Source organism: Panicum virgatum, chromosome 2K (genome assembly GCF_016808335.1).
Source record: "Panicum virgatum strain AP13 chromosome 2K, P.virgatum_v5, whole genome shotgun sequence".
Taxonomy (NCBI): Eukaryota; Viridiplantae; Streptophyta; class Magnoliopsida; order Poales; family Poaceae; genus Panicum; species Panicum virgatum.
Window position 1 is genome coordinate 14,858,033 of NC_053137.1, and position 12,479 is coordinate 14,870,511.

Sequence of the window (12,479 nt, forward strand, 5' to 3'; positions counted from 1 at the left end):
CAACTAACCCCACACAGCACAATCTCCGGGCGGAAAGATTTACAGAGACGACCCTAAGGAACAACAGAATTGCACTGAAGCCCTTCACCATCGTCGTCCTCGATCCCGAGCTCACGCCGCCTTCCGAACCGCTGGAGCCGGTGAAGGAACGCCGTAGCCAGGACACAAGCTCCGTAGCCAAACCCAAAGGCGCGACCTCCAGCTTTTGTGAGCCACAAGACGTGAACGTTGTGGATCATCTACAGTCAACGCCATGGATTTGGCTGAGCAGCAGAGGCATCATTGACGACGCCGACGAGCCAGCGAAGCCTCCGAAGCCGCAAGCGAACCAAAGAATGCCAGAGACCCCGAGGAAACAAAACCCTACCCAGGGGAGCAGATTTGCCTGCACCCCGACCACACATAGGGGAAAGGACTCGCACCTCTTCCTCGCAATCAGTGGAACAGCACTGGAGGTCCCCACCGTCGGAGCCCGAGCTGAAGCCAGCGCCGTCACCGCGGAAGAAGAGGGCGGAGCAGATCTCACAGGGCGCGCCCCGGCAGCTACCTCACCGGACCCACCAAGGAGAAACAACAGCTTCGCAGCTGCCTCGCCGAAGCCGATGCCGGATCCGCCACCATCAACGTCGGAGAAGGCCCCGAAGCACCTTATTTGCCACTGCACAGCTCCATCCCGCGCGCCATCGCCGGCGAGCTCGACCGAGACGGAGCAGAGCGCCAAAATATGCCACCGACGCCAACTAGACGCCATGGAGAAGAGAGCTAAAGCCTAAACCTAGCTATACAGGTGGATCCGCGCGTCGATTCGCCGGCTCCCCACCTCCTCCGCCGCCGGAGTGGCCTACTGAGGCGGGGAGCCGGCGAGAACGGCGGCGGACCAAGTGAATCGCCTGTTCTCCCCTCTCTACTGTAGCAAAGGGAAAGGGAAACGGCAATTGAAAACACTGCTTCGCGAAGACTCTTACATGCTCTCACTTTGTGCCATACGGAGGATCCATAATGGCCAGACATTGCCAGTTAATTAGCCCTGACCATGGGTTGCTCTCAACAGATATACATACCATCTCTATGCTAAGCACCACCACCATACACCCAGATCGTGTGATTGGGTCCACCCACGACAACACTGTAGTCGAACTTTGGTGCAATATGCATGGCTCATGGGCTCAATGTTGTGTAACCTCCTGGTTACAAAACAATGCTTCGTTTGGCATGTTGTCACACAAACCTTATACTCCCTCCATTCGTTATTATTTGACGTTTCCGACAGCTCAACGTAGTTAACTGCAAGTCATTTCAACTGTCTGAAACGTCAAGTAATCAAGAACGGAGGTAGTAAAACCCAGCATGTTTCTGATATATGGTCCGCGATGATCTAACCAGATACTGCGCCTACTGTCCTGGACACCTCAATGTGTGGAAATGAGCACGTCTTGGGTTTGCCGTGGGTTGAGGCAAACGGCATCCTTTCCCTAGTCCAGCAATAGCAGACCTCCTAAATTGTCCTACTCTAGTTAGTCAAGCCCTCCTTAAAATGCCTAAGGCTGTAGTGACGTTTCCCTGACATTTTGTTGTGCCTGCGCCTGCTTCCTCGATAACCTACTTTAATTGCAGCAGCACGCTGTATCCGCTACCAGATTTATTGACAATTGTAGACTATATCTTAACAGCTATTTAGTAGATACCATGTCAATTTCTTCTTAATGCAATACATTCTCACACGTGCTTTTCTGAAGAAAACAAATATGCTGATAATTTTTATTCAGAACCAATGCTAGTTAGCTGGCAAAGCATGAGGATGTGCATGCCAGAAAGACGTTGACTTGGATAGCATAGCTATAGTGACATCAGCACAGCTATAGTGAAATCACCAAATTTATTAGCCTTATGTGCAGGCGTTTTTCTCAGAGATGGGGAAGGAAGAACAGCCGACCGCAGGCCAGACCAACCACAGGTGTTTAGCAGCACCCTACACTCTATTCGTGATCAGGTGCTAGGTGCTCTGTGATTTATGTGAGATCAAGTTCAATGGAACATAATTCCATATAGTGGAGACCAGGAACTTCAAAAGAAGAAATGATGGATCAGAACATGGCAAATGCCTAAAAATATTGAGAAAACAGAAATATGACATTGATATGAAGACTACCACAGAACAACATACAAGGATAACAAACCAAGGCTCCAACACACTTGCACCGGAAAAAAAGAAAACACATACATGCTCTTATTGGGCACATCAGAAACAACAGGTTCCCATCGCTGCTATTGTTTCTTCACTTCTCATATGAACCGGGTCCCGATCGCAACATCCTTCACAGCACCGCAGATAGGGCAAGCCGTGAGATCGACTACACATGGTGTTAGAGGAGTCAAGAACACATGGCTTGCAGGCGCAGAGGTGCTGCAGCAACATCATACAAGCACCACCAGAGTTGCAAACCATACAAGTACGATCAGTCCTGGTTGTCTCTGCTTGCCACACTTGATGCTTCATCTCCAGGGCCTGAAACATGTGAGTTTATTTCCTGCTGCAACGTAGCAATCATTCTGATAAGTGGCTTGTTCGTTTCATGTACAGTAACAACATGCTGCAGCAAATGATCCCAAGCACGCCGTGAAGTTTCTTCATTCTCTCGGATCCTTTGCAACTCTAAGCGCATGCTGGCTACCTCTTCAACATTCTGGAGCAGCACATCGGTTGTCAGATTGTTTGATACAACTGCATTCTGTAAAGACATTTCCTGCTGCCGCAACACCTGAACCTGCTCGTTCTATTTATTGAGGAAAAAAGTAAAAAAAAAAAGCAGAAGTAAGACAACGTCTATCCAAGACTCAAAACCAAAATGGTGCACAAAAAGTCACTTACGCAGAGTTGGAGAACCTGAGCCAACTGCAGCCTGTGCTGCTCAAGGGAGAACCATTGCGGCGTCTGATTTGTGCTCTGTTGTTCAATCATATGACTATCTAAGACCTGACTTGTTGGTATATCCAAAGGAAGGCCATTTGCTTGTTGTCTCTGAGGTTGATTGGCCTGTTCAGAATGGGTATTGAGGTTGTCCATTGAAGACACCAAAGACCAGACTGAAGGGTGCCTCCGGTCCGGTGCGATGGAGGCTCCTTTTATAGGGCAGAATGGAGGTGCACAATTAATACCAGCGAATCCAGAAAGATTTGTCTTAAATCTACTCAATAACTCTACCCATTTATTTAGTAGAAGAGTTCATGAACGCCATCTATGTACTCTGATTCTTACCTGTCTAATTGACTGCCAAATATACAAGGTTCACCACAAGATCGGTCAAACTTACCGTTGATAACCTCATGACGTATGCTCCATAAATTCTTGTCGTATCTACTATTTATTTAGTAATAGATTAATACCAGCGAATCCAGAAAGATTTGTCTTAAATCTACTCAATAACTCTACTCATTGATTTAGTAGAAGAGTTCATGAACGCCATCTATGTACTCTGATTCTTACCTGTCTAATTGACTGCCAAATATACAAGGTTCACCACAAGATCGGTCAAACTTACCGTTGATAACCTCATGACGTATGCTCCATAAATTCTTGTCGTATCTACTATTTATTTAGTAATAGATGCACAGCTTGCATCCAACAAATATGCTACTTATTTGGTAGAGGATTCTATAGCCCAAAGGCTGGCACTAGCTTAAGACATCGTATGCTTGTTTGTTCATTAATCTATGGAAATACGTACAGGATCTATCTAGACGCTTTGTTTGGTTCCTATCAAAACCTAATTAAAGACTGAAGTTTGCAGATTGTTGAGATTGTTAGTACTCCTTGGCAAACATTGTGAAGGAATCTTTTCCAAGCCATCCTCACAACCTCATAGTTACCAAGATGCAAGCTATATCCAGCAACTGAAGCCAAAATAAAAGGGGGAAATTTTCTATAAGTAACCAAAAATGGAATTTTGGCCTTGCAAAAAGGAGAAACATAGAAATATGCGAAATAAAGGAGAGAAAATAAATCCAAAGAGTTGTATGTTGCCCGGATACGCGGATACGGATACCGGTAAGCGATACGGGGATACTCCGATATGCCATTTTTCCAAAAACAAAGATACAGGGATACGCCAATATATATAAAAAATAAAAATAAATAAAAGTTTCAGGAACTAGAATGTGAGAAAATAGAAGTTCCAGGGACTATAATGCGTCATAAACTCATATATTCATATGTTCTATAATTATTAGAAAAGAGAAGGGGCAAAGGAAAAAAGAACCAACCTTATCTTACATGTTCGTCTGTTACACGAATGGATGTCGGTCGTCTTCTTCCCCAACCTCCGACACTCTCTCTCTCTTTCTCTGTGTAGCGGCCAGCTCCGGCGGCCGCGGCTCCTCCTCTCCTTCTCCGGAGGCCGCGGCTCATCCTCTCCCTCTCTAGCGGCCGCGCGGGCCGTCCAGAGGCGCGCTCCGGCAGCCGTGGCGGCCCGCCAGCGGCGAGCTCCAGCAGCGCAACATCACCCTAAATAGTGCTTTAACAGATGTGCGGGCCTCTGTTTGGACAGGCCGCGCAGCCGCTGGAGCAGTAGGAGGCACGGACGGGTGGGCGGGCGGAGGTGACGGCAAGGGAGCGACGAGCGATGGGGAAGGAGCAGGAGGAGGCACGGGCGGGTGGCCGGGCGGCGGTGACGGCAAGGGAGCGATGAGCAACGTGGAAGGAGCAGGAGGAGGCGTGGGCGGGTGGCACTGTGGCGGTGACAGCAAGGGAGCCGTGCGAGGCTGCTGCGGGCCTGCGGCTGCGCGAGTGGAGATGAGAGGGTGGCACAGCTGAACGGATGACCTTTATACGAAGCGATTGAGTGGTGTTGTTAGGGTTTGAAGGTATCGGACAGGTATCCACAGGTATCCCACGAGTATCCGATTTATTTTTATTATTTGAAAATACCTAAATAGTCCGATACTTACGGGATACGTATCCGGGAGTATCCGTGGAGTACGGGTATCCGATACCGGTACGTGAGTTTTGCGAAGTATCCGCGTATCCATCCCACACTTGCTTCCAGCAACAGCCATAGAAACCATTGGGTCATGTGTCCAAAGATAAAATCAACTTCAAGCTCCCAGCCCGCAGCAAAACAGCTGTGCTATGGTCGCCATAAACAACTAGAGCACCAAGTGCAAATATTTTCCTGCAATTTTCATCAATGAAGATTAGCCAAGGGCATATTTATCTAAAGACGATAGAATCAGAACTTGCAAGAAGAGTAGACTTCCAGTGATACTGATCGAACACAAATTCACAGGACCAGTTAAGTTTATTTTCTGAAAGCATGTATCTTTTAGGGTTGAATATAAAATTTTATTATGAAGTAAAAGCAACAAAAAATCAAACTATTGCTGCAAATTCTAAGTCTAAATGTATCAATGAATTATATATCACAATTACTAAATATTTAGGAATTATTCATAAACCAGTTAATTGATCACAAATCTATATATAAGTTATGAAACCATGACCCATAAAATTTAGACCACAAACAAAAGAAGAGGTAGCATATTTCAAAACAGTCTGCTCAAGCCAGAAATGTTGACAATAAGTTGCAATTTCAGTTATGTTGCAACAAATATGCAGCAACCATAACCCAACAATGCAATCAATATAGTAAAGCAAAATTTATACTGGATAAATAGTGAATTTTACTCAAAGAGAATGTTATAGTGGAAATTAGCCAGTAGAAACTGTCATTTTAATAGATTTAGCTCAGATATTATTAGTGTCCTACAACAAAGGCTCCAAATTTGTTGTAGCCTTGTAGGACACCAATCAACTGTACTCAATTTGATAGTGTCCAAATGGTCAATTTCCACTATAATAGTGTTCTCGAGAAAAATCCACAGCAACAAAAAAAGAGTGTTCGACAGCAGATAATGTCCTCAAGTCATTTCTGAAACAGAAAGCCAGGACAGCAAGAAAAGAAGGGCCTCAAATGTAAATTTGATGTAACAAGGTATCCAGCATATGAACTTACCCCATCATTTAACAATTGAGTGTGGTGCTGCTCACCTGACAAAACCAAAAGAGTTGGTAGCACATGATTTAACCACTGCCTAGTAGTTCGGAGTTCGGACGCCATGGTTCCCACTAAGGAAGCGAGTCCATATCCGGCGAATCATTCCCTCTGAATCTATTCAAGAGAACAAAAAAAAACATAAAAATTAACTATTTAAAAAACATCCTTTTTTCTTCAGGTGATTTTAATTGAGCTTTATCATCCCTCTTAAAAAAATTGTGCCTACAAGTTAAAAGCAATGCTGTATGCCTGGATGAGAGTGATGTACATGGAGAAAACGAAACACCAGACATCGCTGATCGCTCCCGAGAACAGCCATATTTCTGGTACCCACAGCTGTGCTAGCACTGCCAGGTGAACCCAGCCAGTTAGGAGTGCCTTGCAGATCATTTTCCGCAAAGAATTCAGCCCTGCAACGAACAAAAAGCTGTAATCTGGTAAGCCTCCCAGGACTACACATCAGCTTGCTTCATAGCACCGTAACGCTAACAGCTGTTCACACTCTGTGCAGTAATCCCCTGCAACAAGTGGGGATTATGGTGCCTCAGTGTCTGTAGCGCCTAAAATGTTTTGGAATTTGCACAACTACTCTGTTTTTCACCCCCCTTTACTTCCGGCTTTTCTCGATCTCAGAAGAAACAAGTTTTTTTCTTTTGTTATCCTGGGCCGAACCAGGCGGGAGATAAACGTTTCCGTACCCTAATACGAGTGGTGAGGGTGCGGCGAGACCTACCTGGTGGGCGTCCAGGGAGGGGGCGAGTCGAGTGAACAGCCGAAGAAGAGGCGGCGGCGGCGGCGGCAAGGAGGGAGCACGATACCAGCTGCCTGGGGAGCTCCGACGAAGCGAGCGCCACGGCTTGGAGCCGCCGAGGGATTGGGATGGTCTGGGGAGGGACGAGAGCGGCGGATGAGTGAGGCGGCGTCGGCGACGGGCTGGGAGAGGCGCGCGGCGGCTTCGAGGGCGGCCAACGGTGTGCGTGCGTTTTCCTTCGTTTTACCAGGAGCATTTTACGTTTTTACTTTCTCAAAGGGACGGTTGTTTTTTTGGGATTGCCATCAGGAAAATAAAATACTCCGATTAAGCACTTATTTCATTGAAACACATCGGATGAAATCTTTTCAAATCACACTTTTTGTAACCAATCGTCGAAATTTATACCATTAAATCTTTTTCTAATTACACAGTACAACCCAAACGCTCACAGGCACACGCACACTCACCTCTATGAATGCACGAGCACAAATCCTATCCTACCAGCATCTTCGAAGACTGAGTTGTCAAATCCTTAAAATTGACGAAATCCCAACAAAAATGTAGTACCTGAGGTGCTACCGAGACTCTTATAACTACTAGACTACGTGTCTCTTTGTCTATAGAAATTGTTAGAACGAGGCTCGTAAGGCAAGCCGCCCCATGAATATATGAATGCATTGCAGCGGTGGATGCCAAAACAGAGTTACACTGTTGCGACAAAACAAAGTCCACTTACGAAACTTCTCGCCTTCTCTCCATTTCTCTGCTGTTGAAAAGGGCGACTCAGAGGCGATCCACTTCCCACCGCTGTTTTGTCGGCTCCCCGTCGTTTCTGGCAGACTTGCTGCTGTGGGTGTTGAAGGGGAGCTGCGGATCTGGCGGTAGGTCTACATCTCCCTTTGTATACCTAGGTCTAGATAGAGTAGGTGTAGTTCTGCCCTATGTATCACCGATACTCGATATGGGTATGCCAATACAGGTACGTCGATACGGTGTCCTTCCAAAAACAAGAATACTCCAATATAGGTATTTTATATATAAATATCTATTAATAATTATCTAAATTATATAAATAATTGTATATGAGAGAGAATGAGATGTATATAGAATTAAGTTTGAGAATACACTACGGGAAGCCGTGAGTTTGCCGGCAAACGGCCTTTGCTGTGTGCAACTTATTGGGCACACGGCAAACATGTCATTTCCCCGTAGTGATATCAATGTTGACTGATATGTAGTTATATTCGGGACATAAATATTCCAATTTTTTATGTAGGTATCTAATGACACTGTATGTCTGTATCCAAATGATAATAGATTCACAAGGTTCAAAGATGTATTTAGAACATACTATAGGATTGGTCAAGGAAATTATACAACAATTGCACAAAACTACTATCTGCATACAAGACGATGCATGAGTTCACTGCCAAAAAGCACTAGCACAGTGATAATTCACTTCATCTGCCTGATTTCAAGTTGATGCTACAGCTGCTCGACAGGGAAAGCGTTAACATCACTGCTTCATGCACGCCATAATATGGTGTCACACCCAATTTTAAGGACAAAACCGAATGCATAACTATATGTATGTCAGGATCAAGTTTCATACATATAGAGACATTATAAGTGAATAATCAATAACAGTATCATGAAAAAGATAAATAAAACAATTAAAAGACTATCAGAGTTATACAACTTATCCTGGAAACGAAGACTTCAAACTTCACAGGCAATCGACTGGGGGTTGCGTACGCCTAGAACTCATCAACATCTTCAATAAACTTCATATCAACTTTCTCTTCTGAGCAGCAGTAAGTAAGGGTGAGTACACTTATGGTTGGTACTCAGCAAGACCACAAGAAATAACCAGAAAATGATTTAAATCTATCTTTAAGTTAAATTAATCATGTGAGGGTCCAAGTCGCTCTTGACCGTGAGCACGGCAGATATATCAGTTTTACACTCTGCAGAGGTTGTACACTTTCACCACAATTCGCATAAAAGTTCCGATGAACTTTGAACCCAACCACGCATATGTGCTGATCAGGCACAATACCACACTTCCGAGGTGTGATTGCATAGGGACGCTATGAGGCCTTTACAAAGAATCCCTATATGTATGTGTTGGTCCCTGCCGTTGTGGTCCCTCAGAAGGCACAGCTTTCTTCACCCGTTCCACCACACAAACTCATAACCACTAAGCAAAACAACCCCAACACAACATATAGTTCATCTAATTACTTAGCCAAAACCAGAGCCATGTAGTATTGTGGTTGTACGGTTTTCTTGGGTGGTTCTCCATGTTCCAATTAAATCAAGTATTCTCATAAATAAGCATAGATAGAAGTATGGTTAGGGTCACTTGACTTTCTCCAACGAAAAGCTACTCTTACTGCTCTTCAGCTTTTGCTCACTTGGAACTTAATCTTCAAATCTCGAACCACAATCCTTCTACTCGAGGCAATCATCGGAAACCATACAAAGCAAACAACAAGATACATCTAAGAACAATACACCAAACAAAAGAAAAGCTTTAAGAGAGCGTACTAACGGATAGGGCTCGCTGCTATGGTTACGAGAGCGCAAGAAACGCGGAAAACGGAACTAAAACGACAATTCTATAGACTAAACAATGCTTCAGGGATCTAGTCGCGACTAACTAAAGGGTTAAGGACTAACAGAAAAGATTTGTAGACACAACAAAGTGTGCTCACATAGGACAACAGGGTGATAGAGCTGTTGCACACATTGCAAGGATCACGTGAGCGCAAGAATCGATGAAAACGGAGTTGAAACGAATAAGTTATGATTAAAACGGGGTTCTAGGGACTTATCTACGATAGATTTGAAAGAAAAGGGGCTCTGACTAAAGAAACCGATGACTAAAACAAAATTAAACCTAACTCGCGAGGGTTAGAAAGCAAAACTACACTTCCTGGACGGTGGGTTCTATTTCCTAAAAGGTCAGGGTCTAAAACATAAATAAAATGGCTCTTTTGTAAATACTTTTGAACTACACCGGAGCGTGGGTTGATTTTAGGAAAATAGAGGGGTTTAAGTGCAAAAGATCCTTGATTCAATAGTATGGGGTGTGGTTGACTCGGGTCAGATCGGATCTGGACCGTCGATCTCAGATCGGGCGGCATGGATTGGATCGGCGGAAGGGGCCGGCGACGGGGTTAGGCGGCGGCGAGCTCGCCGGCGTAGGCCGGATGCGGCCGTCCGGGCTTGGCTGAGGTTCGGGTTTGGTCCGGGAGAGAGAGAGAGAGAGAGAGCGACACGGCGAACGTGTCTGCGGGTTCGGCTTGGCGAGCTAGGGTCCGGAGCGGGGCGTGCGCCGGCGAGAGGCAGAGCAAAAGCTCCGACGAGCTATTCCCACACGGAACAGAGGGAGAAAGAGAGGGGAAGGGTTCGGCGAGGTTGCTCACATTGAGACGAAGCTCCGGCGGCGGTCGTCGGCGTCGATTGAGTGGCGAAACGGCGAGACGGCGGTGGCTCCGAGCTCAAGCTCGTCTGGCGGCGGCGCTAGGGTTTATGCGAGGCAAAAATGGTGTTGCGGCTTGGTAGGGTTCAAGGGGCGAGGGGGGGGGGTGCTAAAATAGGGAGGGGTCGAGGCCCTTGGTGTGTGGGCCACACCGGGAGAGCGCATGCGGCGCTCAGACTCGGCGGAGGAGTCCGCCTCCGACCCGAGGTCGGGGATGACAGGCGGGCGCCGCCTGTCGGTGGCTGCGGGAGAAGGGCGCCGGGTTGGGCCGGGTAAGCAGCTGGGCCGGCGGAGATAAGGTTTCGGGCCAGAAAAGAAAAGGAGGAGGGAATTTGGGCCGCGGGAAAGGAAACGAATGAGAAAGAGAGTGGGTTGGGCTGAAAACCAGGGAAAGGAAGGAGATTTGTTTTGCATTTTTGAAAAGGAAGCAAACAAGTTCAATACAAATTCGAATTCAGAGAATTCAATTTTAAACTGAACGACACAAAAAAATGCAATGCGGCATGAGTGCAACACAAAAAGAACAACCTTATTTAATTTGGAAAACAACATACATATATTTTATTTTACACTAAATTCCCTGTGAAGAAAAATGAATGTTGAATTTTTTTAAAATTATGAGAAAATTGTTGTTTTATTTTTAATTTTAATCACATCTTGAAATCCAAAAAATTTAGGGTGTGACAGAACTAACCCCCTTAAAAGGAATCTCATCCCGAGATTCACAAGGCTAGCAAGAAATAAAGATTTAGGTGGGTAGCATCCAACACATATTAATTGTCTTCCCGGTCATTCCATCTTACAATATCCCCTCAAACATACTTCTTGATTTCTGGTAACTCGCACGAATACTTCATGGATACTCAGTCTAATTCCACATTTAGTTCTTCATTCTTTTTTCTCAACTTTGTTGGCCCATCTATCGAAGAATTTCTGTCGTACCTTGATAAAGTGATTTGAATAGAGCTTGATTGCTTCTTTCTGGCTTGGGTGTCTTGTATCATTTCCCAAGTCCTCATAAATATCCCTTAACCTCCAAGTAAAGTGACGAAATTAAGCCACCCATAAAATTCCGATCTTCCCAAATATCCTTAGGCATCCGCTGTTTTGTAGAAACATGCTTGTCTTGCTTTAGTATCTTGGCGACTCGAGGTGGCATGAGAATTGAGCATTGGGGATTGATGGCATCCTTATCTGGCTGAAGTATCTTGATCATCCGTCCTGGCAAGGGGGCCATCTGATGATGTCTGACCGAGTGCGGGCTATTGGGACACCAACTAGCAAGATGTCCGTCTTCTCCACACTTGAGGCAATATAATCGAGCATCACGGGACCTAGTCTTCTTATGCTTTGTTGGACAGCTATCGGCATAATGCCCTTCTTTACCACATCCAAAACACACTCTTTTAGCATACCCATCCCGACTTTCTCGTTTTGTGGGACATCTATTGGCATAGTGTCCTTTTTCACCACATTTATAGCACAATACTCTTTTAATACGTCCATCCTGACTACTTTTCTACTCCTCCACAACTCTTGGTGGAATGGCTTGTACAACAGGATCCTTCTTGATAGAGTGGTCACATGGAGATTGAACAACTTTAGGCTGTGGTTGGTTAAAACTGAGCCGAGTATTGCTATCTGCCAATTGTTGTGGAAACTCCATCTTCTCTTGGCTTGCTTTACTAACTAGTTTTTTGGACTGTTTGCTTCTTTTAGGCTGAAATTCTTTGAAAGTGATAGTCCAATCCTCGAGGCTTATAGTCGGATTTTGAGCAACTCCTTCTAAGTCTAGATCTTGCATAGACAACTTCCTATTGATATCCGAATGGTAACGTTGCCTTGCTTCTGCTGTTATTAAGCTATCTTCTTCCTGGAGACATGGACGACCATAATGCTCACAACATTGACATATTCCTGGAGTCTTAATATCTTTATGTTGTCTTTCCCTTTCCAGCTCTGGTGTTCCACGACTTCTCTTATTTCTTTGGCGGTTCCATGCTTCAGCAACTTGCGTCTTCACTGGTCCGGTGGGGACTTCTACTTTGGCCAACTCCATGCTATGAGGTGATACTGTATTGGACTGCATCCTTCTTTGTAAGACTTGAGCCTGCATAGCTAATAGCTTCTCTTTATCAAACGACGGCCGAAATGTTGTGATCTGATGGTTATCACTGCTAACAGAGTT

At 45.2% G+C, this 12,479-nt stretch overlaps 1 protein-coding gene across 1 annotated transcript; it reads right to left on the minus strand.

The window, feature by feature from the left end:
• Window positions 1-2,385: 2,385 nt before the first annotated feature.
• LOC120668453 lies at window positions 2,386-3,219 on the minus strand. Its single transcript, XM_039948174.1, has 2 exons — window positions 2,870-3,219; window positions 2,386-2,774 (listed from the first exon to the last, which is right to left on the minus strand). Exons 1-2 carry the CDS (start codon window positions 3,062-3,064, stop codon window positions 2,457-2,459), a joined length of 513 nt encoding a protein of 170 aa, XP_039804108.1. The 5' UTR covers window positions 3,065-3,219; the 3' UTR covers window positions 2,386-2,456.
• Window positions 3,220-12,479: the final 9,260 nt, after the last annotated feature.